Below are 25,730 nucleotides of genomic sequence, written 5' to 3' on the forward strand. Positions count from 1 at the left end.
TTTTCATTTGCTGTTTATACAATACATTTTCATTTGCTGTTTATACAATACATTTTCATTTGCTGTTTATACAATACATTTTCATTTGCTGTTTATACAATACATTTTCATTTGCTGTTTATACAATACATTTTCATTTGCTGTTTTTACAATACATTTTCATTTGCTGTTTATACAATACTTTTTCATTTGCTGTTTATACAATACATTTTCATTTGCTGTTTATACAATACATTTTCATTTGCTGTTTATACAATACATTTTCATTTGCTGTTTATACAATACATTTTCATTTGCTGTTTATACAATACATTTTCATTTGCTGTTTTTACAATACATTTTCATTTGCTGTTTATACAATATATTTTCATTTGCTGTTTATACAATACATTTTCATTTGCTGTTTATACAATATATTTTCATTTGCTGTTTATACAATACATTTTCATTTGCTGTTTATACAATACATTTTCTACATTTTCATTGGGAATCAGGGATAGTCAACATCGAAAAAGAAGCAGAAGAAGAAGACCACACGTTCCATGACGTCACGGAGACAAACAACAACCCTCGGTGAGAACACAGGTGAGTGATGGGTAATATTTCCCAACATGCCCAGCTAAAACTCGGGTTGCATTTTATTCGAATCTAGTAAGAACTTCAGTCATGCTTAGGATGTTGCAAGGTTTACACCCGCTAAAATTTTCCTGTACTTTTATCAATGGTGGTTTTTCTTCGCGAAAAACAGATCGAGATGAGCTTCAGGTCTTTTATCAAGATGGCGGAGGAGGATGACAATAGGTTATGACTAGTTTAATCCTAATGTCAAATAGGGTTGCAATGTAGACTAGGCCCTAATTTAAGCCATGTCATCACCTAATTAAGTTATACCATGTCAGGTTTGTTGTAGATCACGATATATCATAGGTAGGCCTTTGTAGCATAATATATATATTCTATGGAATCATAGCCTATACCGGTGTCGTAGATTTTTTTTTCTTTTACCAACAGTAAATTTCCTCATAAGGATGAACCTAGTCTATTATATATTGCCTGTACAAAATTAATTAAGGGACGTAGTTTTCACTTTTATTTAGGGATTCATCAATTATCAAGCTGACGTATCTTAATTGAACAAACGAAGGGTGCTATACCTAACCAGGCTGGGAAATGAAGTGGTAAATGTTTATACTAGCACCACCCACAATTTTTTACTACAATTTTATTGGTAAAATCTCGATGCCGTTTTTGCCAAGTCACCCGGGTAGTGTGTAGGTGGTTGGGTCACCAAATTTATCTCCACCAACGAGTGTTATTTTCGAAGAGAGCGTAATTTTTCCCTATAAGAAAAAGTTGATTTCCTAGGTTACATTGCCCTGTAATACACTACAATGAAACCCAAAATACTTTGCTAACACATATAGAGCTACATGTTCCACTTTCCATAACAGATGAGCATTGATATAATGTTTATTTGTGAGCAAGTTGAGCACATTTGAGCAAAGACCAGTAAGTGATTAATTAGGGTTATCTCATTGACCAACCTATTCCTTAACACGATTGGTAGTGTGGGTAATACCAGGCATGGATTCTAATATTCTATGCAAGCAGCAGCCCTGGTAACCCAACAATCTACGTACGTATTGCCGAACTATCGCTAATTAATCACTCCTATTGCTCGTAGATTAATGTAATCTCCTTGCGCTTTTGTTTTGTTATGCAGTAAGTTTTGCTTTATGTGCATTAACTCTATCTACTGTAGGTTTTTGTGCTTTTATAATTATGGACAGAAAAAGGTTTCCCACGAAAAAGCAGGTATTTCCGCTAGAAAAATTTCAGTTTTCTTTGAAAATGGTACATTTTCCACAGCAAATAAAAACTTTATTATCTGAGGGATAATAATGGGGTTAGCGTGCGCAGTAGAGCATGTATCGCTTGCTAGTGCATAGGAGCTTGATGTTTTCCTTTTTCCGCAAGCGAAGAGAGCGCACGGTGGAACGAAAAGTTTGATTTCTATAAAAATATCCCCATTATTAGACGGTCTAACGGGTTTAGGGTTTATTTGCTGTTGAAATGGTCAAATTCAGTGAAATCACAGTATATGTACTACAGGAGTAACAATTTTTTCTGATCAAATGTTGTTCTCTCCGTAACTCTAGTTTTACTTTTTTGATTCCTTATTTTCCCTTAATATTAGAAGCTGTACACCATTCACAATTTTAGACATTTATCCCTTAAAACCACATTCCAATGATTTTAAACCCACTGGAATTGTAAATTTTATGTTTGAGGGCTTAAGCGAACTTAGTATTGTTTGGAGGTGTTAATCCAATGTTATCCACTATACAGTACTATAGTCCGATGGTTCCGGTTGAGCTTTAAGTGATTAATTGTAGAAAATTTATTTTCCAAGTGAAAGTGTCTGTATTAAGAAACAAAAAGATCAAGGTTATTTCCTGGTCTTTGAAATAGGGAATTTTTTGTGGCATCTCCAAATGTATTTTTTTTTTCTATAATTTACAATAATTGCCATGGTGTAGGCACTTAACACAATTTATGTCATCACAAAAGCTTTTTCATATTTAAAACAAATAGAAATTATCATATAAAAGGAATGCTTTGGGGTACAGAAATATGCTACTAATAAAGATAAATGAATTGTATGAAAATAAAGATGATAGTTGGTGGCTCAAAGAAGGTTGGTGATAAGCCAAAAGTCACTTTATAGTAAAGAGCCTGATCAGGTATTTAAACTTCTAATTATAAGAGAAAAAAGAGAAGCTGAAAATGGCTATTTTAACCAAAATTTTTTTTGTTTCCAACTAAGTTTACATATAAAAAGTGATTTGTCAAGAAGAGTGTCAGGAGGATAAGAAAACACTGTCGCACATGCAGGCGGAGTTAGTGCTGATATATCACAGTTTTGAACCTGATCCAATTAGCCATGAGTCATAGACAGCATTTGCTTTTTTGACTACTTTGTTTATTGGGTGCCCTGCCATATTCAGTATCCTCAAAGGGATACCGGGACCTTTCTCCGACTGAAATAGTGAATAAGAATTTGTCAGAGGTTATTGCAACCATATAAAAAAAAGTTTGCAATTATGATACTTTTAATTACACGTCAAATACTCAAACCAAATACTTTTCCAGCTGGTTATCTTATGTTTTATGCATTTCAGAACATTATTGTTGTTGCAAAACAGTTATTTGTGTTCCCCATGTAGCAGTTATTTGTGTATCCCAGTGGGAAACTATGGTTTATGGGTGGGGAAACACACACCATGCAGGTAGCAGATGTGTATAAACCACACCAAAGTTAGTTTGGGAAATACATAGGCTAATGTCATGTATGCTGCTATGTAGTGAATGGAGTGTGTTATGAATATAATTAATTACCAAAATAGTTTAGATCGAAATAGGTAACCTAAATATACTGAACGCCCTTCTAGGAAACATGTCACCCTGTCACGGTAGCCAAACGCTTACTAAAGAGCACATCATAAGAAATGGCCGAACTATGACATCATTGGACTTGACAACTAAACTGAATTTTACTCCTAAGCAAATAGTAGCTCTATGCTGTTCGAAGAGCCTTAGTTGAACTTTATCACCTTGGGTTTGGAATAGCGAATGAGTCTGCATATTTGTTTTCTAGCGATCACTTTTCGCATTGAAATTTTTCTCGTGATCTGTTTGTTTCGTAACTTTCTTAAAAGATTTCTGGGTCACATTTTAAAAATTATGAACCCTTTTTATACAATATTTATTAAAAAAAACAAATCACAATGATTTTCAAATTCATATTTATTCATTAATTTTTTAAAGGTATTTTTGTACGTATAAGTAGCTTTATATTTCTGCCCTCATATCTTTAGATTTATTATACTGTATGTAGGCATGTTCTGTTGCAAACATAACCCTTGAGAAAAAAAAAACGAAACCTAAGTGAATGATATAGCTCAAATATTATGGTCTCTAGTGATTTGAAAAAATATTCCTTCTAGTTTCTGTTTTTTGCTAACACTCTGAAGCTCGGTCTTAAGAATGAACAACGGTACAGTAATTAATTGTGCAGTCATCGAGGAGATATTTTAAACAGTTATTAATTGCATTTATTATTTGTTCCGTAACTGACATACAAACCACGCTATTTAATAGGCGTTATTACTTTCGGCGTAGCTGAAGTGACGAGCCATTGGAATTTTAACGAGGGTTTACTACCCCACCACTGGTTAGCGGAGATAGGGTGGGTAGCCTGCTCCCCCCCCCCCCCCCCCCTCACACACGCCTGTGCTTGAGCTCACTTTACTTTTGGCTCGGAGCGAGAGTGGTTGTTCCTCTCTCTCTCCTCGCCTATTTTGGACTGCCATTAGTTTTTGTCTTTTTACTTACTTGTAATATATATATAAACATTCTTAATGTTTTTGTATATATTTGTGTATAGAAATGTAGTAAATGTTCTTTTCAGTGTTTGTGCTGTGTGTGTGATGTACGTCAACGATACCACAGTTCCACTTCGTGGGGAACGACCTCTCCCTCTCTGGTCCATCGCTCTTCCCGTCGGCATATATCCGTTAGCTCGGCCGCCGCAGGGGAATCGTCATCGGCTAGACCCTCTTCATTCATCTATTATCTTTGCTTTTCCTCTTTTCCTACGGGAAAAATTGGTTCTCAGTGAAGAGAATGTGGCCTTTTTTTAGATTGACTACGGTCTCTCTACTCGAGGTCGTTCACCTTTACTACAACTACAGTGAACCCTCGCTACTTCGTGGTTCGACCATCGCGGATTCACCACTTCGCGGATTTTTTTCATAACCCATATATATATACATATTGGTAATAACAAAATCAACATACTGTACTGAATAATCAATATAATCGATGCAAAAACTAACTTATACACAGATGTGTACAGTAAATGCGTTTGTTTCTTCATGAGGATCAGAGAAACGTAAACAAAACATTGGTTGCCATTTTTTATCGTGCTTTTTGGCGTGTTTATGAAATGCATGATATAAAATCGCCTTTAATATTTGTGCCTGTTTTAGTTTAGGGTACTGTAGTATATGCATTAAGTGTTCTGTACATTAAAGGGTAGTTTGTTAACAGTACTACGTACAAGGGAAGGTTTTAAAAGTCTGAATATACATGTTAAATAAATAGGTAAATATGGTGTCACTACTTCGCGGATTTACACCTATCGCGGCCGGGTCTGGAACCTATCTACCGCGATAAACGAGGGTTCACTGTACGTACTATTATGGAAGCTCCTTTCCCATTGCGGGTTAGGTTGCTATTCCGTTTGTTTGTCTCAATTATTTTTAGTGAAATCTAATTGTATTTTAACTTTTCAGCCTTCTCCGTGGGGAACGCTTCATTTCGGGGGGGTCAGTGTTTCTCACTATTAGTGAATATTCTTAGATGATTAAGGTTATTATAATTTTGTTATAATTCTGTTTTTATTACAGTTACTGCGCCCCCCCCCCTTCTCCCGTGGATGCCATCTGGGGAAGGACAGCGCATACTTAATTCTTATTTTATGTTATTCCCTCAGGGTTCCTCTTCGGAGTTCCTCCCTAGGGAATTTCTGTTGAAATAATTATTTAATTTTATTTTCCCAGTTAACTATGCAGTTTGTTCCGTAACCGAAATACAAACCACGCTATTTACGTGGGGTATTACTTTCGGCGTAGCTGAAATGACGAGCCATTAGATTTTTAATGAGGGTTAGCTACCCTCTCGCTAGCTAGCGAGGGGGTAGGGGAGGGGTAGCTAGCTACCCCTCCCCCCTCACACACCGGTGAACTGATTCACTTCGCTTTTGGCTCGGACGGTGTGCAGACGTGTCTGCTCCCGCCCTCGCATGGCAGCCATTAATGTTTTGTCTTTATTAATTACTTACTTTTCTTATACTTGATATATATGTAAACATTCTTATGTTTATGTATATATTTGAGTACAGTATAGGAATACAGTAAGTTTCCTTTTCAGTGTTTGTGCTGTGTGAGTGTAGTGTACGACAACTTTTCCGTGTAGTTCCAGGCCTCCACGGTGTCATTTCATGGGTCGCGATCTCTCCCTTGGTCCTTCGGTCATCCTTCAGCTTCCGATTCTCGGGCGCCGTGGGGAATCGTCATCGCTGGACTTTATTCATTAATCTGTTTTCTCCGCTGTTCCTCCTTCCCTACGGGGAACTTGGTCTATCAGCGAAGGGAACTTGGGAGTTTAGTTTGACTACGGTCTCTCTCTCTCTCTCTCGAGGTCGTTCACCCTTTTACTACTACGTATTACGGTAGCTTCCTTTCCGTTGCTGGTTGTGTTGCCTCTCCGTTTATTTTTTCTCAATTATTTTTAATGAATCTAATTGTATTTGTTAACTTTTCAGCTTCTGTGTAGAACGCTTCCCTTCGGGGTTCATTCGTTCTTACTATTAGTGAACATTCTTAGATGAATTACATAATTATAATTGTTATAATTCTGTTTTTGTTACAGTTCTCCGCCTTCCCCCCCCCTTCCCCGTGAGTGTCAGTGGGGGAGGAGGACGCATACCTTGTGTAATTCTTATGTTCTTTTCCCTCGGGGTTCCTCTTCGGAGTTCCCCGGGGGAATGAATGTTAACTAATTATTTATTTTATTTTCACAGCAGAGCTGTCCTGTTTGGGCCTGGGCAGTCTGCTGTTGCTGCCTCCTCTCTAGGCCTTCGTCATGGGCGTGTTCCCTTCTCCTAGAAGTTCTCCCATGACAACTGTCAGCTCCTTAGTTCATCTTAGAACGCTCAGGAGGTTCGCCTCCATGGGTGGGTAACTTCCCTTCCGAGGGAGGTTTCCTTCCCAGGTTTGAGTTTTTTTCCCCTTCAAGGGGGAGGGTGGGGGGGGGGAACTTCTCTTACCTTTATAATTCCTGGTTGGTTTTTTCCTGCTCTTAGGGCGGTTATGCTCTTGGTGCTGAGCGACCGCTCTTGTAACCATGCTTAAGGGGCTGAGCAGTTGCAAGGCTGGACCATGGAATTCGTGCGACTATGCTCTTAGGGCTGAGCGGTCGCACTTGCAGCTAGGTTCAAGGGGCTGAGCCGCTGCAGGAGCTCCTCTTCGGAGGATCTCTCCTTATAGGTCAGCTTGCTGATCCAACGGCCCTGGGGGGCGCCATCATCAGTTTCTTCTTGTCTCTTCTACGAAGTGTTCACCTCTCTCGTTCACGAGAGAGGACGCTCCTAGAGACTCCTCCCTTCTGATGTTGCTGATGTTGCTGAAGGCTCAGTTCCCCCCTCCGAACATCCTTCGAGGGGGCAGCTGAGTCCAACGGTCTCTCCTGCGAGTGCTTCTCCCCCTCGGGGGAGTTCACTAACAGAGACTCTTCTTCGGAGGACTGATGATGGTGCTCCTGTCCGTGGTCATCTTCATCTTCACCCCCTGCAGAGGATCCTCCTCGACGAGAGCAGACTTGCTGCTGCATCGCTAGAACTTTCGGCTGATCATTCGCGATCTCCGACACATTCCAGATCTTCTTTTCTTCCATCTCCGTTCCTGGACGCAGATGCGCAGTGGGCGCCATCGCACCCCGTTATCCAACGGGCACCGGTCCCTTCGGGGCAAAGGGCTTACCTCACAATGTGAGTAAGTCCCTTAAGTGCCAGGTTTTACCTGTGCTACCACGTTCTCCTGCGCGCAATCTCTCTCCTGCTGTGGACCAGACTTCTGCTGAATCAACTCTCCAGCGATCTCCTGTAGCTGAGTCTCGCCGTAGATCTCCTGATCGCCAGCGCTCACCTGCACTTCTGAGACCTTCTGTGCGGCAGACTCTTCAGCTCGCCAGCGCACATCTGCGTGCCATGTTCTTGCTACGCGCCAACGGTCTCCTGAACGCCCACGATCGCCTGCTCGCCAGCGCACATCTGCGCGCCCTTTCCTGATGTGCGCGCCCACGATCTTCGGATCTGGGCGCAGGCAAGGAGATTATTCCTTCGCTGAACGCCCACGACCGCCTGCTCGCCAGCGCACATTTGCGCGCCCTTTCCTGATGTGCACAATGCGTGCCAACGCTCGCCCTCGCGCCCACAATCTCCGGATCTGGGCGCAGGCAAGGAGATTATTCCTTCGCCTCCTCGCTGACGATCACCTGCGCTCCCTCAGAGCTCACCCACACGCAAGCCATCGCCTGTGCACCATCACCGGTGCGCACTTCAAGACTTGATCGAGTCTCTGCTCGCCCGCGCTCCCACGAGAAGTCTCCTGTGCCCGCCCACGAGCGTTCGCCCTTGCGCGCAACCTCAACATCTGTTTCTGCACCCTCGCTGATATCTTCTGGCCGCGCAACGGTGCACCAACGATCTCTTGCGCGCCAGCGATCTCCTAAGCGCCCGCGCGATTCTTCGCCTGCGCGCAAGCGTTTTTCAACGCGCCCACGCTTCAGATCGCCGTAGGTCTCTTACGCGCCTACGCGTTAACTCTCCTGTACGCGATCGGTCGCTACGCGCCAAAACGCGCCATCGGTCTCCCGACCGCCAGCGCTCGCCCTTACACCCGCGGTCACCCTCACCTGCGCGCCCTCGAGCCCATGCGCCTGTGCTTGGCCGTGCGAACCAATGATTTTACGATCGCGTGAGCACCAGCGTACTTCCAGATGGTCGTCGTCACGATTTCCACTCCGTAAACGCAGAGCAGCGCACGTGCAGCAGCAGGAAGAATCTTCAGAGAGGTCTGGGCAACATTCTTCTCCTTCTTTTCTTCTTTTCAGGCAGGCCCCATCATCTCTACTCCTCAGGATTACCCAATCCCCTTTCCGCCAGTGGGAGTCGCTGACACTGCGTCTGTCAGCCGTCAGCAGAGGAGGTACTTCGAGATTATTTGGGAGCCTGGTTTAGCTCTGCCTCTCCACCATTCCGTGGAAGGGCTTACCAGGTAAATTTCTCTCGAGAAACTCTCCGCCCGGCAGGTGACATTCTCGGCTTCGGAGATCTTGAGCCAAGAGAAGGCCGCAAAGTGTGCCGTGCAGGCCACTTCGTGGCCGGTCGTCTGGCTTGGATCTCTGGGCATCCTGTTGCGTTCCGAGGACTTGTCCAAGGAGAGCACCAGGAAGGCCATGGAACTTTCCTCCTCTCGGGCACGAGCACCATCGATTTCCGGCTCACCAAGTTTCGAACTTGTGGGCAAACTCGATGTTGAAGCATTGAGATGCAGTGACCGAGAGGTTCCTCTCAAAAGTCCCAACCGTGGATGTCGGCAAGCTCAGACACTTCCATTCTTGGAAAGAGCTTGTTTGAGCCCAAGGACGTGGGACGGACAGCTGAGAGGTGGAGGAAATCGAATCACGATTTGCTCCTCCAAAAGGCGCTTACATCCAGACCCTACAGGCCTCCAGCGCCTCAACAACAACAGCCTCGTCAGCCTAGGACATCGGAACCGGCTCCGGCAGCAAAGACAAAGGTGTCTAACAGCAGCCCCCTCCTGTTAGGGACAAGAAAGACGGGAAGTCCTCCTGGGGAGGCAATAATCCTAGAGGGAGCGGCCGAGGCTGCAAACGCTAGGATTGGCACCCCCCCTGCATGTCCCCCAGTGGGGGGATGCCTAAAGTTGTGCGTTCAGGTGGCAGCAACTCGGGGCTGATTCCTGCACGATCTCCGTGATCAGCCAAGGATATTGTGTCCCGTTCATAGCATCTCTACCTCCCCTGACAGCGAATCCAGTGTCGCTGAGCTCCTATACCATGGGATCGGCAAAGAGTCTAGCCATTCGGGCAGAATTCGAGACCATGCTCTAGAAGGATGCTCTCCAAAAGGTCGTCGACGGCTCCCCCTGGCTTCTTCAGTTGACTCTTTCTTGTAAAGAAGGCATCTGAAGGCTGGAGACCCGTCATCAGCTCTGAACAAGTTTGTCGAACAAACTTCCTTCAGCGTGGAACAGCAGAGTCGATCAGACTTGTAGTGAGACCACAAGACTTTAGGTGCACACTGGATCTGAAGGCCGGGTACTTCCAGCTCCCAATCCTTCCGTCTTCCAGGAAGTACTTGAAATTCAGCTTAGACAATAAGATCTACCAGTTCAAGGTGCTGTGTTTCGATCTCTCCACAGCACTGCAGGTGTTCACCATAATGTTCACCCTGATATTTTTGTGGCCACGCAGGATCAGCATCCGTCTCCTTCGCCATCTGGCTGACTGGCTAACCCCGGCAGTCTTGGAATCGGCCCTTCTTCGACACCGAGACAAGCCTCTGGGACTTTGCTAAGATCTAGGGATCATGGTAAATCTCGAGAAGTCTTCTCTGCTCCCATCCCAACAGCTGGGATATTTAGGCATGATATTAGACACCAGTCTCCACAAAGCCTTCCCATCAGACGACAGGATAGCAAGGCTGAGGAGAGTCGCAGAACCTTTCCTCAGACGAGGAGAGCTTCCAGCCCAATCTTGGTTAAGTCTCCTAGGTCACGTTTCCTTCTTGACCCGTCTAGTTCCGAACGGCCGCCTCAGGATGAGATCCCTGCAATGGCGGCTCAAGTCCCGGTGGAACCAAGGCAACGTTTCCCCGGACACTCGGGTCCCTATGGGACCTGCGGAACGAATGGACCCGCAGTGGTAGTTGACCTACGGGAACCTTTGAAAGGGAGTGGATCTTCTCGTCCTTCCCCCACATTTGATGCTGTTCTCGGACGCGTCAAAAGAAGGGGGGGGGGGGGGCACGTTCTGAACCAAAGGATCTCAGGCCTATGGTCAGAATCAGAAAGGTACCTCCACATCAATCTGCTAGGAACGAACGTCTTATATCTAGCCCTTCAACAGTTCCAACAAACCCTGGCGGGTCACTCCGTGAGCGACAACACCACGGTTGTGGCTTACAGTATATCAACAAGCAGAGAGGTACCTTTTCATAACAGCTTTCCCATCTTGCAGTAGAGATACTGAGATGAACTGAAATCCACTCAATACCACTATCGGCTCGCTTCATTCCGGGCAAAGGAATGTGCTCTCCAACAGTCTGAGCAGAGCCTCGCAGATAGTGAGTACCGTTTGGACTTTGGACCCTCTAGTAGCCAACAAAGTCCTGACTTTGTGGACATGTTCGCGACAGCCTTGAACTTCAAGCTGCCGCTGTACTACTGTACTCCCCAGTCCCGGACCCCGAAGCACTCTGGCAAGATGCCTTCCTACAACGGTGGGACAACATCGACGTCTACGCCTTCCCACCGTTCTGTCTGGTGAGAAGGGTACTCAACAAGACCAGACTATCGGTCAACCTGTCGATGACTCTGATAGCTCCGCTACGGCATCATGCAGAGTGATTCCCGGGCCTTCTGCATCCCCTGACGGAACTCCCGAGAGAGCTTCCCCCACGACACGAGCTACTGAAGCAACCACACTGCAACATCTACCACAAAGCCATAGCATCGCTTCGGCTTCACGCCTGGAGACTATCCAGCATCCCCTCACAGGAAGAGGCGTTCCGCAACAAGTTGCGGAGGGGATGTCTCGACACTTGCGAAAGTCATCCGCAGGGGTCTACCAGGCGAAGTGGAGTGTCTTCTGTGGTTGATGTTGTGGAAGAGGTACCTCTCCCCTTGATCCAACTTTGTTCCGTAACCGAAATACAAACCACGCTATTTACATGGGGTATTACTTTCGGCGTAGCTGAAATGACGAGCCATTAGATTTTTAACGAGGGTTGACCACCCTCTCGCTAGCTAGCGAAGGGGTAGGGGAGGGGTAGCTAGCTACCCCTCCCCCCTCACACACCGGTGAACTGATTCACTTCGCCTTTGGCTCGGACGGTGTGCAGATGTGTCTGCTCCCGCCCTCGCATGGCAGCCATTTATGTTTTGTCTTTACTTAATTACTCACTTTTCTTATACTTAATATATATATAAACATTCTTATGTTTATGTATATATTTGAGTATAGAAATACAGTAAGTTTCCTTTTCAGTGTTTGTGCTGTGTGTTTGTAGTGTACGACAACTTTTCCGTGTAGTTCCAGGCCTCCACGGTGACATTTCATGGGTCGCGATCTCTCCCTTGGTCCTTCGGTCGTTCTCAGAAGAACGGCTGCAGTCTGTCCCCAGGTGCAAGCATTGTTAGCACTGGGAGGATTAAGAGGAGGGTCACCAAGAACACCATCTCGGCATGGATTCGTAGGGTGATCCATCTCTCCCTGAATCCAGACCCTCCTCCGTCACGTCGCCCTAGAGCACATGATGTCGGGCGTAGCTACGTCCCTGGCCTTCAAGAGAAATTTCTCAGTGACGCAGGTCCTTCAAGGTGGGGTGAGGAAATGTCAGACGACCTTCACAGCCCACTACTTGCACGACGTAACCCACAGGAGGCTCGATACGTTTTCTATCGGCCCTGTGGTAGCTGCACAACAGCTGGTTTAAAACCTCAGGCTCCTTAGTGGACAAGTAGCAGAGGGTTGAGGGCATTGTTACCCGGTCTTAGTCTGCATGAATGAAAAGATCTGTCTGGCCCTTACTCTTTTCTTCATCCTCCCCTCTCTTGGGAAAGCAGCATCCTGGGTTCTCTGCACAGCTGACCTCAAACCACTGCAGGTAAACCATGTTTCCTTGTGTTCCGAGTATTAAGATAATACTGTCACGTCCCCATACCCTGACGAGGTGGTATTGGGAGAGTCCTAGCCTAAAGTTTCCTTCTAAGGGACTACAGGTCAACTTCTTAGGACAAGTCACACTTTATTTTACCTTCACACACAGCTTGCGTAGCAAGGTTCTAGCGAGGTGCAGGGACTCCTTATTGCCGAGTGCGAACACACTCAAATATTGAGTCCACGGGCAAAGCCAAAAGCCAGTACTGGCAGGGACTTTCCACCCTTCCTAATGGGTGAGTCACCCCTATTAAATAGCGTGGTTTGTATGTCAGTTACGGAACAAATGACAAATTCGAAGGTAATTTGTATTTTTCCTAACTATACAAACCTTAGCTATTTAATCAAACTTGCCCGCCAGCCCTATCCCCCGTGAAGTCCTACCTCCAAGCAAAGTGAGCTCAAGCACAGGTGTGTGAGGGGGGGGTGTGTAGCAGGCTACCCTCCCTACCCCCGCTAACTAGCGGTGGGGTAGTAAACCCTCGTTAAAATTCTAATGGCTCGTCATTTCAGCTACGCCGAAAGTAATAACCCCTATTAAATAGCTAAGGTTTGTATAGTTAGGAAAAATTACCTACGAATTTGTCATATTCTATCAATAAGTATTTTATTGAAAATCTAGTATGTACAATACAGTACAGTACTATATTTACAATCCTCTTTTTTCTATTTTGTTACAGACTTAGTCCATCATGAACAAAGAAGGTATTACTGTCTCGGCACTTATGACAGGGGAGGCAGGAGAGTTGCTGGATGATGGAACTGAACAAACAAGTTAGTCCCAATGTTTATTTTTCAGTTGTTATAAAAATGTTCAGATAAAATAATTTGGAAGGTTTATTTTTTTGTCCCTTAAGGTGAAAGAAGTTACAATGAAACTTGAGGTAATTGTTGATACTTTTATGAATGAAACTGATTGAGTTTTGTACTGAAAAGTAACTTGCTTGCTGAGCATTTATATTGAGAAATTCAAGACGTCGGATGTCTCCAAAATACACTATAGTTTGGAAAAGAACATTGAATTTGGGTTGATGATTTATTTATAAGCGGCCATAATCAATACAATAGACACTACTTTTTGCGAAGTTTAATTTCATTATATCATACACCAAGTGCTATTTGAAAAAGTGAGGATTTAAGAAAAATATGGTTCCAGTAAAGAATTTATTATAGTTAATTTCTTAATTATATATTGATACAGTAACCACGACACTGGTAACCAAGCCCTCATCACATGAATCACTTGCAACTTACATAAAAGAAAATAAACACTCATGAAATATCAGCAACACCAAACTTTAATAAAGTACAGTACAAAAAATGTAGTAGAACAAAGATTTAGACTATTGTAAGGAACCTTATTAACCCTTTTACCCCCAGGCTATTTGGAACTTTCCAACCCCTAACCCCCAGGGGTTATTTTATTTTTCAAGCAAATTTTGCAGTATATTTTTTTTTAAATTGCTCTAACAGCCTTAATTTTTGTCATAGAGAGGTCAGGTTGGTCTCATTCTCTTGGAAAATGCCTGAAGTTTCTCAAAAAATTATCAAAAATATGCAGAAAAAAAAAAAATTTTGCAAGGACGTACCGGTACGTCCATGGGGGTAAAGGGAGGAGTTTTGTGAAACGTACCAGTACGTACTTTGGGGTAAAAGGGTTAACTGTCTTTCAAGATGAAAGAAAAAGATGAATTAGTTTTGAACCGATTGGCCAATAAAGTTATAAGAAAAAAATTGAAGTAATGACAGTATTACAAGATACAACTTTAAAATTGAAAAAAGTCAATTGAACTTAGATACAACACTGAGTAAACCATTGAATAAAAACTACTTTACATTACCAAAAGATCTTTTGGTTGTAAGTGATTAGAGGTATCCATTAATGTATTTTTTGTATCATATGTATATACTGTACTGAATGTAACTTATTTTGACAGGTGTTATGGTGGTTGCAGAAGGTGGTGGAGCAGTAACAGTAGAACTCCCGGATGGTACTCAAGCTATTGTGCACAATGCTTTGGGAGAGGATCACACAGGTTTGTTGTTGTGTTACAATATCTCTTTTATACCACCCATATATAATAAAGAGCAAGTGTCTGGCTATGTATGTAAAGATATACAATATATATTACTTTCCAGTAACACTGAGCAACATTGCCAGACAAGTAACTACTCACTCTCGCCCTTTCCCTCGTTTAGGGTAAGGGAGAGGGAGATACTCCGAGAGGTACACTCGGAAACTACAACTACTGTGTTAAGTAACTACTCACTCTCGCCCTTTCCCTCGTTTAGGGTAAGGGAGAGGGGGATACTCCGAGAGGTACACTCGGAAACTACAACTACTGTGTTGTAGTTGGGAAAGGTGGAGGGTGGGAAGGGTTGAATCTGTGCACGTGCATGTCTATTTGAATATTTAGCTGTCATTTTTGATGGGTTATGTACACTATTACAGGATGTATGCTTGGTTTTGATAATTCACCTAGCATTTTTCTGCTGGAATTGAAGAATAATCTTTGGTTAGACATTAGAGTAGGTCAATAATGTACATGCCCCTGTTAACTCAAATTAACTTTGGTCTTGATTAAATTTCTACTACCATGTTTGCTCTGCCGTACATCACTTGTTTGATGTTAGATATTGGTCTACAGTGAACCCTCGCTACTTCGCGGTTCGACCATCGTGGATTCACCACTTCGCGGATTTTTTCCAAACCCATATATATATATACAGTAATATATATATATATATATATATATATATATATATATATATATATATATATATATGTATGTATGTATATATGTATATATGTATGTATGTATATATGTAGGTATGTATATGTGTATACATATAAATATATATATATATATATATATATATATATATATATATATATATATATATATATATATATATATATATATATATACACACACATATATATATATATATATATATATATATATATATATATATATATATATATATATATATATATATATATATATATATACACATATATATATATATATATATATATATATATATATATATATATATATATATATATATATATATATATATTATCTAAAGTAGGAAGATGTGATGTAGTTCTAAGGGAAAAGTATGGGAAATATGTCTGGGTAATAAGCAAAGCTCTACCTCCAGTTTGTTTCTTCATTATGATCAGAGATAAATGTAAACAAAACATTGGTTGCCATTTTTTATCGTGCTTTTTAGCGTGTTTAGGAAACGCATGATATAAAATCGCCTTTAATATTTGTGCCTGTTTTAGTTTAGGGTACTGTAGTACATGCATTAAGTGTTCTGTACATTAAAGGGTAGTTTGTTAACAGTACTACGTACAAGGGAAGGTTTTAAAAGTCTGAATATACATGTTGAATAAATAGGTAAATATGGTGTCACTACTTCGCGGATTTTCACCTATCGCGGCCGCGTCTGGAACCTATCTACCGCGATAAACGAGGGTTCACTGTATAAGTTAATCCCTTTAGGAAGCACTAGTTTTTTGTTGTATTTAAGTTTTATACCAATGGTTTTAGTTTCAAGGTTTAAAGGCTGCTCATGAATGGCAGAAGCAAGGGACAGTGTCATTACCCTATCTAGCAGGGAAATGTCCTAGAGACTGACCATATACTGTATACATATGATCAGCACCCAAGCCCCCTTTCCACACAAGCTAGGGCCAAGGAGGGCCAGGCAATGGCTGCTGATGACTCAGCAGATAGACCTATAGGCTCCCCCAAACCACCCATCTGTAGCCGAGGTTGTAGCAATCAAAGAACCCAACGAGTTTGAGCGGGACTCAAACCCCAGTCTGGCGTTCACCAGTCAGGGATGTTACTGCATTGCCCACAACAACCCTTAGTTGGCATGTTATCAGTACTGTTTATTTCAACACTAACAAACTTACCGTTATTTATATGTGGATGTATTCTTTTGGCGAAGCTGGAGGGTAGCCAGTTAAACTTTTGGTGCAAGGTGGCAACTCTGCCGAGAGACTGGGTAGGGGGTGGCCGGGGGGTTAATATAGGCAATATTAGCGGAGTTAGTGATGGAGAGAGAGTGGTGTGGATGGAGGAGTGGCCGCCTTGCCTGAGAGGAGCCTAAAGAAGCAAGATATTGAGCAAATGGATCTACATTTATGATTAAATTATGATATCCAAAAAAGAACATAAAATTCATAATACTCATGATTTATTAATATCGTCTTTAAAAATACAAAGGAAAACTTTGAATACCCATATCTCAAAACTATACTTATTGACCTTCTAATTCTATCTTCTCCCTTAGTTTTAAGGATATAGCATTGAAATTTGGTATATAACTTAGAAAGACATAAAATAATCAAATGAAGCCTTTTTCCAATTTTTGGTTCATATTTTTTTCCTAATTTTTTTTCTAGATTTATATGGTTATTTTTTTGTTACCATAATGAAAAAATTCACATCTAGAATAAAAATTACTTTTAGAAAAAACTCATGATTTGATTGGAGGTCTATATAGGGTAGTAATCCCCGGTCTTAATATTAATTGTTGAGGGAGGAGATAGAATTTGAAAAAACACAAAGTACAAGTTAAGGGTGGCAATAATAATATATTGTAGGTGCAATTTATGATAAAAGTAAGATATTATTTACATTAGGTCTTATTTTATTTTTACAACCAGTTGATTTGTTCATTTTTTTCCAGAGAATATGGAAGGTATGGCAGTGCAACTAGACGATGGGAGAATTGGCTACATATACAGTGATGCCCTGCTTCAAGAGGTATCTGAAAGTGACAGTCACCCAGATCCTCTTTTTATAGAAAATTCAAATGGAAAACTGAATGGAAAGTTTGTCTGTAACTACCCTAATTGTGAAAAACTCTATTCAAATGCTGGTCACCTCAGGGTAAGTGTTACTAACTCTTTTGTACCTAATGTATTATTTTAATGGATCTTATCCAATATGCATATGCTTCATGTTTTAAGCACTAGCTTTATGGAGTTGATGTGCTGTTTGGTCTTTAAAAGTTTTCCTGTGGAAGGCTAGAACAGGGAATCCAATGTGACATGAATACCAAAGAAATATAGGCTAGGGTATTAACGTACAAAGCACGGGCTCAGTGTGTACAAGGGAGGCCTTCAAGCTCAGGCTCGATAGAACTCGAAGTAGTATCTCTAATGCTTAAGTTACTCTGCTATAGGGGATATCATCACTTCATATAAAGGAACCATCAATTAATTTGGAGACATGGCATCACCTTGCGCCCCACCTCCACATTTGTTGTTTGTTGGAAAGGTATTACAAAGGTGCAGTATCTTTCTTCAAAGTGCAATAGAAGCCCAAATCATCCAGTAACCGTAGTCAGATTTTTCTTGTTTTTGTTACTATAAAGTGAATTTGTTCCGTAACTGACATACAAACCACGCTATTTAATAGGGGTTATTACTTTCGGCGTAGGTGAAATGACGAGCCATTAGAATTTAACGAGGGTTTACTACCCCACCGCTAGTTAGAGGGGGGTAGGGAGGGTAGCTTGCTACCCCCCCTCACACACACCTGTGCTAGAGCTCACTTTGCTCTCGTCTCGGGTGGTAGTCGGACGTGTCCGCTCTCACCCTCGCCTCTCTGACAGCCATTAATGTCTTTCTGCTTTTTCTCCTACAGGTGTGTGTGCGAAGTTGGCCTCTGCGAAAATGCGCAAATGTCCTGGATTACCCGACCGCCCTTTTGGTACATTTATGTCGGCGGTCGAGACGGACCCTAACACCCTTTGTCCTTACGGTAGGGGCCAACGGTGTGATAGTAGTAATAAGTGTGGTGAGTGTAGGGAGTGGTCTACCTCCCAGTGGGAGAGGTTTTCTCGGCGACGGAAGAAGAAATCCAGGCTGGATATTTCTCCTTCGAAGATTTCTTTGAAAGAAGAAAATCCCAAGGACTCTTCTTCCGTTGCCCAAACCTTCTCCGAAGGTCCCACTCGATCGGTTTCTTCCGAGAGACCGTCGAGGGGTAGCGTAGACCATGGTTCTCTTTCCCGATCTCGGGGTTCAAGAGATGGCGTTGCCTCCCCTAGCGAGGCAGCTCCACCTCTTCCCCCGGGGGAGGATTTAAATGTTAATGTCAATGTAACTGATTTATTCCAGCTTTGGTCTTCCTTGGGGCTCGAAGGTTCGTCCTCCAAGGAAGCCTTGTTTGACATCATCCGGTTGGGTGCCGTTGTCAACCAATCGTCGACTTTGGCAGAGGTTGATCCTCTGTCTATCGTCGACGTTGTGGTGGCAGAGGTGTCCGATGCGGTATCTCCTACCTCTGCAACTTCTCAACCTGCTGTAGCTGAAGGCTTAGTTTCTCCCTCTGCTCAACCTTCGAGGGAGGAACTAAGTCCAACAGTCTCCTGCCGGTGAATCTCTCCCTCGGGGGAGTTCACTCACAGAGACTCCTCTTCGGAGGACTGCTGATGGTGGCGTCTACTCCCCTGAAGAGAAAAAGAGGAGTTTCGGACGCGGTGACTTCTCCGAGGACTAAGGTGTCTCCTCGCAAGCCTTCGAGACAGCCAGCACCCCCCCCCCCCCCCCCCCCCCCCGACTTTTTCTCCATCCCCTTCAGACGAGGATTTCCCGTCCTCAGGGGAGTCTCGTGAGGTGAGGCGTTCCCCCATCACACCAATGAGGGAAACCCCACCTCGTGCTGGAAAGTCTTCTCGGGTAGGGGCGGAGAAGAGCCTACCTCCGTCATTGTTGGAGTCCTGCATCCCTCCCAGGAAGGAGTCGAAGGACTCCAAGACAGTACCAAAGTCCTCGTCTAGACTTAGACCGGAGCCAGCCAGTCACTCGGAGAACGTCTGTGAGTCTCCCCAAGAAGAGCCTTTGAGGCCAGGAGACTTCGCTGCTAGTCCTTCTTTAGGAGGAGAGCTGCAGGAGTCAGAACATGCGTTTTGGCAGGTTCTGACCCTTATGAGGACTCGATGGGTTTGCTGACCCAGAGATTCCTCCTCGAGAGGGCAAAGACACGGTCTTGGACTGAGTGTTTGGGACCCAATAACCCTCTAAGGCCAGTGCAGCTTTGCCCTGGTTTCAAGGGGTTAAGAGTGCCAGGGACAAGATCGCAGTCCAGCTCTTCGAGCTAGCCTCCTCCAGCCGATCCAGTGCCGGCAACAAGCTTCTCCCACCTCCTCGTGTACAGCAGAGGAGGTACTTCGTGATCTTAGAGGAGTCTTGTTTAGCTCTTCCCCTTCACCATTCATTGGAAGAGCTTACCAGGGGAGTCCCTCTTGAGAGACTCTCCAACCGGCAGGTCTCATTCTCAGCGACTGAGATCCTTAATCAGGAGAAGGTTGCGAAGTGTGCCATGCAGGCCACTTTGTGGCTGGATATCTGGTTAGGGACCTTAGGTATCCTGATACGTTCGGAGGATTTATCCAAAGAACGTACCAGGAAAGCTATGGAGACGTTCCTACTCTCAGGCACTCGCTCAGTCGAGTTTCTGGCCCACTAAGTCTCGAACTTGTGGGCAAACACCATCCTGAAACGTCGGGATGCGGCATCTGAGAGGTTCCATCAAAAGGTCCCTAGCACCGAGATCAGCAGGCTCAGACATTCTTCCGTGATGGGAACGAACCTGTTTGAGCCTAAGGACGTAGAGCATGCCGCTGAGAGGTGGAGGAAGTCCCACCAAGACTCCCTCCTACATAGGGCTTTGACATCCAAGCCCTATAAACCTCCAGCACCCCAGCAGCCCCGTCCTACCAAGACCACAAAACCGACAACGGCAGCGAAGACAGTGGTCTAAGCCCTGCAAAAAGCCCTCCAGGGGAGGGAAGAATCCTAGAGGGAGCAGCCGAGGACGCAAACGCTAGGATTGGCAATCCCCCTGCATGTCCACCAGTGGGGGGATACCTTCAAAGTTGCGCAGACAGGTGGCAGCAACTCGGGGCCGATTCCTGGACGATTTCCGTAATCAGTCAGGGATATCGCGTCCCGTTCACAACATCTCTACCTCCCCTGATGACGAATCCACTGTCATTGAGCTCCCTTGCCATGGGATCAGCAAGGGGGCAGGCCCTTCTTGCAGAAGTCCAGACCGTGTTGAAGAAGGGCGCTCTCCAGGAGGTCCTCGACGGGTCCCCAGGTTTCTTCAGTCGACTCTTTCTTGTAAAGAGGCGTCTGGAGGCTGGAGACTAGTCATCGACCTCTCGGCTCTGAACAAGTTTGTCAAGCAAACTCCGTTCAGCATGGAGACCGCAGACACGGTCAGACTTGCAGTGAGACCTCAAGATTTCATGTGCACACTGGATCTGAAGGACGCTTACTTCCAGATCCCAATCCATCCGTCTTCAAGGTGCTGTGTTTCGGTCTCTCCACAGCACCACAGGTTTTCACCAGTGTTTTCACCCCAATATCGTCGTGGGCACACAGGATCGGCATCCATCTCTTCCGTTATCTGGATGACTGGCTGATCCTAGCAGACTCGGAGTCATCCCTTCTTCGACACCGAGACAAACTTCTGGGACTTTGCCAGGATCTGGGGATCATGGTAAATCTCGAGAAGTCCTCTCTGCTTCCCATTCAAAGACTGGTATACCTAGGCATGATTATAGACACCAATCTCCACAAAGCCTTCCCATCAGACGACAGGATAGCAAGGCTGAGGAAGGTCGCAAGCCCTTTTCTCAGACGAGAAGAGCTTCCAGCCCAATCGTGGTTACGTCTCCTCGGTCACCTCTCATCTTTGGCTCGTCTAGTTCCCAACGGTCGCCTCATGATGAGATCCCTCCAGTGGCGACTCAAGTCTCGGTGGAATCAAGATTACGATTCCCCGGACGTCATGATCCCTATGGGACCTGTGGAACGGACGGACCTCCAGTGGTGGGTGACAGACGAGAACCTACGAAGAGGAGTGGACCTTCTCGTCCTCCCCCCAGATTTGATGTTTTCGGATGCCACAACGAAAGGGTGGGGGGCCCATGTTCTACACCACAGGGCCTCAGGCCTGTGGTCAGAATCAGAAAAGTGCCTCCATATAAATCTTAGAGATGAAGGCCCTTCAGCAGTTCCAACAATACCTGGCGGGTCACTCTGGTGGTGATGAGCGACAACACCACAGTAGTGGCTTACATCAACAAGCAAGGAGGTACCTTTTCGAAGCAGCTATCCCATCTTGCAGTAGAGATACTGAGGTGGACCGAAATCCACTCAATTCCACTATCAGCACGCTTCATTCCAGGCAAGAGGAATGTGCTCGCCGACAATCTGAGCAGAGCGTCTCAGATAGTGAGTACCGAGTGGTCTTTGGATCATCTAGTAGCCAACAAAGTCCTGACTTTGTGGGGTTCCCCGACTGTGGATCTGTTCGCGACAGCTTTGAACTTCAAGCTTCCACTATACTGTTCCCCAGTCCCGGATCCCAAGGCGCTCTGGCAAGATGCCTTCCAACAACGGTGGGACAACATCGACGTGTACGCCTTTCCCCCATTCTGTCTGATGAGGAGGGTGCTCAACAAGACCAGAATATCGGTCAATCTTTCAATGACCCTCATAGCTCCGCTATGGCATCACGCGGAATGGTTTCCGGACCTTCTGCAACTCCTAACGGAACTTCCGAGAGAACTCCCTCCATGACACGATCTAATCAAACAACCACATGCCAACATCTTCCACAAAGCTGTAGCTTCGCTACGACTTCACGCCTGGAGACTATCCAGCATCTCCTCACTGAGAGAGGATTTTCCCAACAAGTTGCGATCAAGATGTCTGGACATCTGCGCAAATCATCCGCATCTGTCTACTAGGCAAAGTGGAAAGTCTTCTGTGGTTGGTGTCGTGTAAGGGGTATCTCTCCACTCGATGACACTATTCTAACAATAGCGGAGTTCCTCGTGTATTTGCGGGAAGAAATGCGCCTTTCAGTCTCGGCGGTGAAAGGCTATCGCTCAGCCTTAAGTCTAGCCTTCAGGCTCAAAGGAATGGACATTTCTTCCTCGCTGGAACTTTCCCTACTCATACGAAGTTATGAACTTACCTGCCCTCAGTCGGAAGTGAGACCTCCATGGAACGTGGTTCGAGTTCTCAGGTCTCTTAAGAGACCTCCCTACGAACCATTACGCCAGGCTTCTGATCGCCACCTTACCTGGAAGACGGTGTTCCTACTAGCTTTGGCATCGGCCAAGCGAGTCTGTGAACTTCATGGTCTTTCATATGACATCGCCCGTTCAAGGGGATGGGGGGAGGTAACGTTCAAATTCATCCCTGAGTTTATTGCTAAGACTCAGAATCCGGGGGTGCCGGATCCTCGGTTTGACTCCTTCCAGATTTCGAGTCTTCGTTCTGTAACAGATGACCCAGACCATCTCCTACTGTGTCCAGTAAGGAGTCTGAGGTTATATCTCAAAAGAACAGCTGCAGTCCGTCCTCAGGTGCAGGCATTGTTTGTTAGCACTGGGAGGACTAACAGCAGGGTCACCAAGAACACCATCTCGGCATGGATTCGAAGGGTGATCCATCGGTCCCTGAATCCAGACCCTCCTCTGTCACGACACCTTAGAGCACATGATGTCAGGGGCGTAGCTACGTCCCTGGCCTTCAAGAAGAATTTTTCAGTGACGCAGGTTCTTCAGGCTGGGGTGTGGAGCGTCAGATGACCTTCACAGCCCACTACCTGCAAAACGTGACCCACAGGAGGCTCGATACGTTCTCTATCGGCCCTGTGGTGGCTGTACAACAGCTGGTTTAGAACCTCAGGCTCAGTGGACAAGTAGCAGAAGGTTGAGGGCATTGATGCCTGGTCTTAGTCTGCATGAATGAAAAGGTTTGTCTGGCCCTTATTCTTTTCTTCATCTTCCCCTCTCTTGGGAAAAGTAGCATCCTGGGTTCTCTGCAGGTAAACCGTGTTCCCTTGTGTTCCTAGTATTAAGCTAATACTATCACGTCCCCATACCCTGACAAGGTGGTATTGGGAGAGTCCTAGCCTAAAGTTTCCATCTAAAGGACTACAGGTCAACTTCCTAGGACGAGTCACACTTTATTATACCTTCACACACAGCTTGCGTAGGCCCCAGTCCTTGCGTTGCAAGGTTCTAGCAAGGTGCAGGGACTCCTTATTGTTGAGTGCTGACACTCAAATAATGAGTCCCCGGGCAAAGCCAAAAACCAGTTCTGGCCGGGACTTACCACCCTTCCTAAGGGTTGAGTCACCCATATTAAATAGCGTGGTATTTATTTCAGTTACGGAACAAATGACAAATTCGTAGGTAATTTGTATTTTTCCTAAATATACAAACCTTAGCTATTTAATCAAACTTGCCCGCCAGCCCTATCCCCCGTGAAGTCCTACCTCTAAGCAAAGTAAACTCAGCACAGGTGTGTGTGAAAGGGGGGTGGGGATAGCAAGCTACCCTCCCTACCCCCCGCTAACTAGCGGTGGGGTAGTAAACCCTCGTTAAAATTCTAATGGCTCGTCATTTCAGCTACGCCGAAAGTAATAACCCCTATTAAATAGCTAAGGTTTGTATATTAGGAAAAATACAAATTACCTACGAATTTGTCATATTTGAGGGTAAATTTTGGTTAAATATTCTGGTAATTGGGTTTCTGATTGTGATCTGTTCAGCATTGTTAGCATTTGTTTCGGCTTCTAGTAAACATGGATGGGCTGTAACTGTTCACCACTACCCGTTGTTAAATTTTGAGTTCCTATCTGAATTATTTTTTTTTTCATTTTAACTTGTTTAGCGCCCATTGGAGCTTCTCTTTCCCCTGCAAAGAAGGAAAATTAAAAATTACTATTTTGTAGAAGAGGAAATGATCAAAAGCGTTGAGATACTTATGATTTGAAGTTCAGAAAACTTGCATGTATATATAGGGAGTACTGTACTACACCAGCTTGCAAATCCAGCCTAAAAATGTCCAGTAGCAGTCCATCAGATGAATGAGCTGGCAAAGGAGAGTACATTATTGCACTCGCAGTGGTTATTCCACTGTGATAAAACCCTTTTACCAGTACTGTACACCAATTTGGCAAACCCCACATGCAGTACGACTTCTATATAGCCATCCATAAGTACAGCCGGACATGCTAGCATGAGAAATAACGCTGCCACGCGGATTCTATCACCAGCTACTGGATGAGACCTTTAGGGAGTGTTGGCAGGTACCCCTTTAATAACACTTTTTTCATATAATTCCCATGTCTTTGCTTTAAAATGGCAGGGAAATTACATGAAGCAAAAAACTAGGAACTCCGCTCTTCACAACCCCTGATTTGAGTCCTTTTCCATCTACCTTAGAGATGCGACTAATTATCTGGATGATTCGCGTGTTTGTCCTGGGATTGTTCTGCAACTCTAATTGAAGCGAATTGAGTCTGTTAGACTGCAGTTACAAAATAGCTTTATCAGCATAGGCAGGTTCAAAAAGATCTTTAGCCAAACCAATTCCAATTTCCGTTGAGAATCCGGAAGAACCCATCAAGCATGTGATCACAAAGTCAGAGATTGGTTCAACTTTAACTTTCAAGAAGACTGTCAGTTGCACAATTAGTGAACCTATCTCCTTCACAGAACAAGAAGCATCTCGTCTATGATAGCAATCACGACATAAGTCTAGGATAAGAAGTAAGAATGCCGGACCTTTTTCCTCTCGTTTTATCCCTCCCTTGGGTTGCTATGCTCGGGCCATTATTTCCTGGATCGGAAGTTGATGCAGGTTTGTAAACTTCTCATGCGGAGCACCTTTTCTGTACATTTAAATATACAATACAAGTATCTCCCCCGTTCTCCTTACGAAAGGGAGGATGTACTGAATGTATACAACCTATTACTTTACTTTGACAATACATATAAGATATATCCTCCTTTGGATAAAGATTTAGCACTTATGCACCTCTACAGATCCAAGTGTTCTGTCATCTCATGATTTTAAACCAGCCAGCTTGGTTATAGGAACTTCCTACCTCCCAAGGATATGTCTCCTTTTGAAGGATGAGGGTTTGTTTTTGTACAGTATAGGAATAAATGAAATATTTTAAATGATTTGTATTTTTCCTTACTATACAAACCTACCTTCCTTCAAGTTACACTTCCGTTTTGGGCCTCGACCACCCTGCAAGTTCTAAGTGAAAGGTTTTAAGTAGGTACTCAGT

The 25,730-nt window shown here is 44.3% G+C and overlaps 1 protein-coding gene across 5 annotated transcripts in view; it reads left to right on the forward strand.

Moving 5' to 3' along the window:
• Positions 1 to 512: 512 nt before the first annotated feature.
• LOC137634929 (zinc finger protein 143-like) overlaps positions 513 to 25,730 on the forward strand; it is a 54,816-nt gene continuing 29,598 nt past the window's right edge. For 2 of the 5 annotated variants that reach the window (XM_068367488.1, XM_068367492.1), the window contains exons 1-4: positions 513 to 585; positions 13,269 to 13,362; positions 14,526 to 14,624; positions 17,302 to 17,504. In XM_068367488.1, coding sequence (XP_068223589.1) covers positions 13,281 to 13,362; positions 14,526 to 14,624; positions 17,302 to 17,504 — 384 coding nt within the window. In that variant the 5' untranslated portion in view covers positions 513 to 585; positions 13,269 to 13,280. The other 3 variants (XM_068367489.1, XM_068367491.1, XM_068367490.1) reach the window with 3 other exon arrangements.

Source organism: Palaemon carinicauda, chromosome 45, assembly GCF_036898095.1.
Source record: "Palaemon carinicauda isolate YSFRI2023 chromosome 45, ASM3689809v2, whole genome shotgun sequence".
In the NCBI taxonomy this organism is placed as follows: Eukaryota; Metazoa; Arthropoda; class Malacostraca; order Decapoda; family Palaemonidae; genus Palaemon; species Palaemon carinicauda.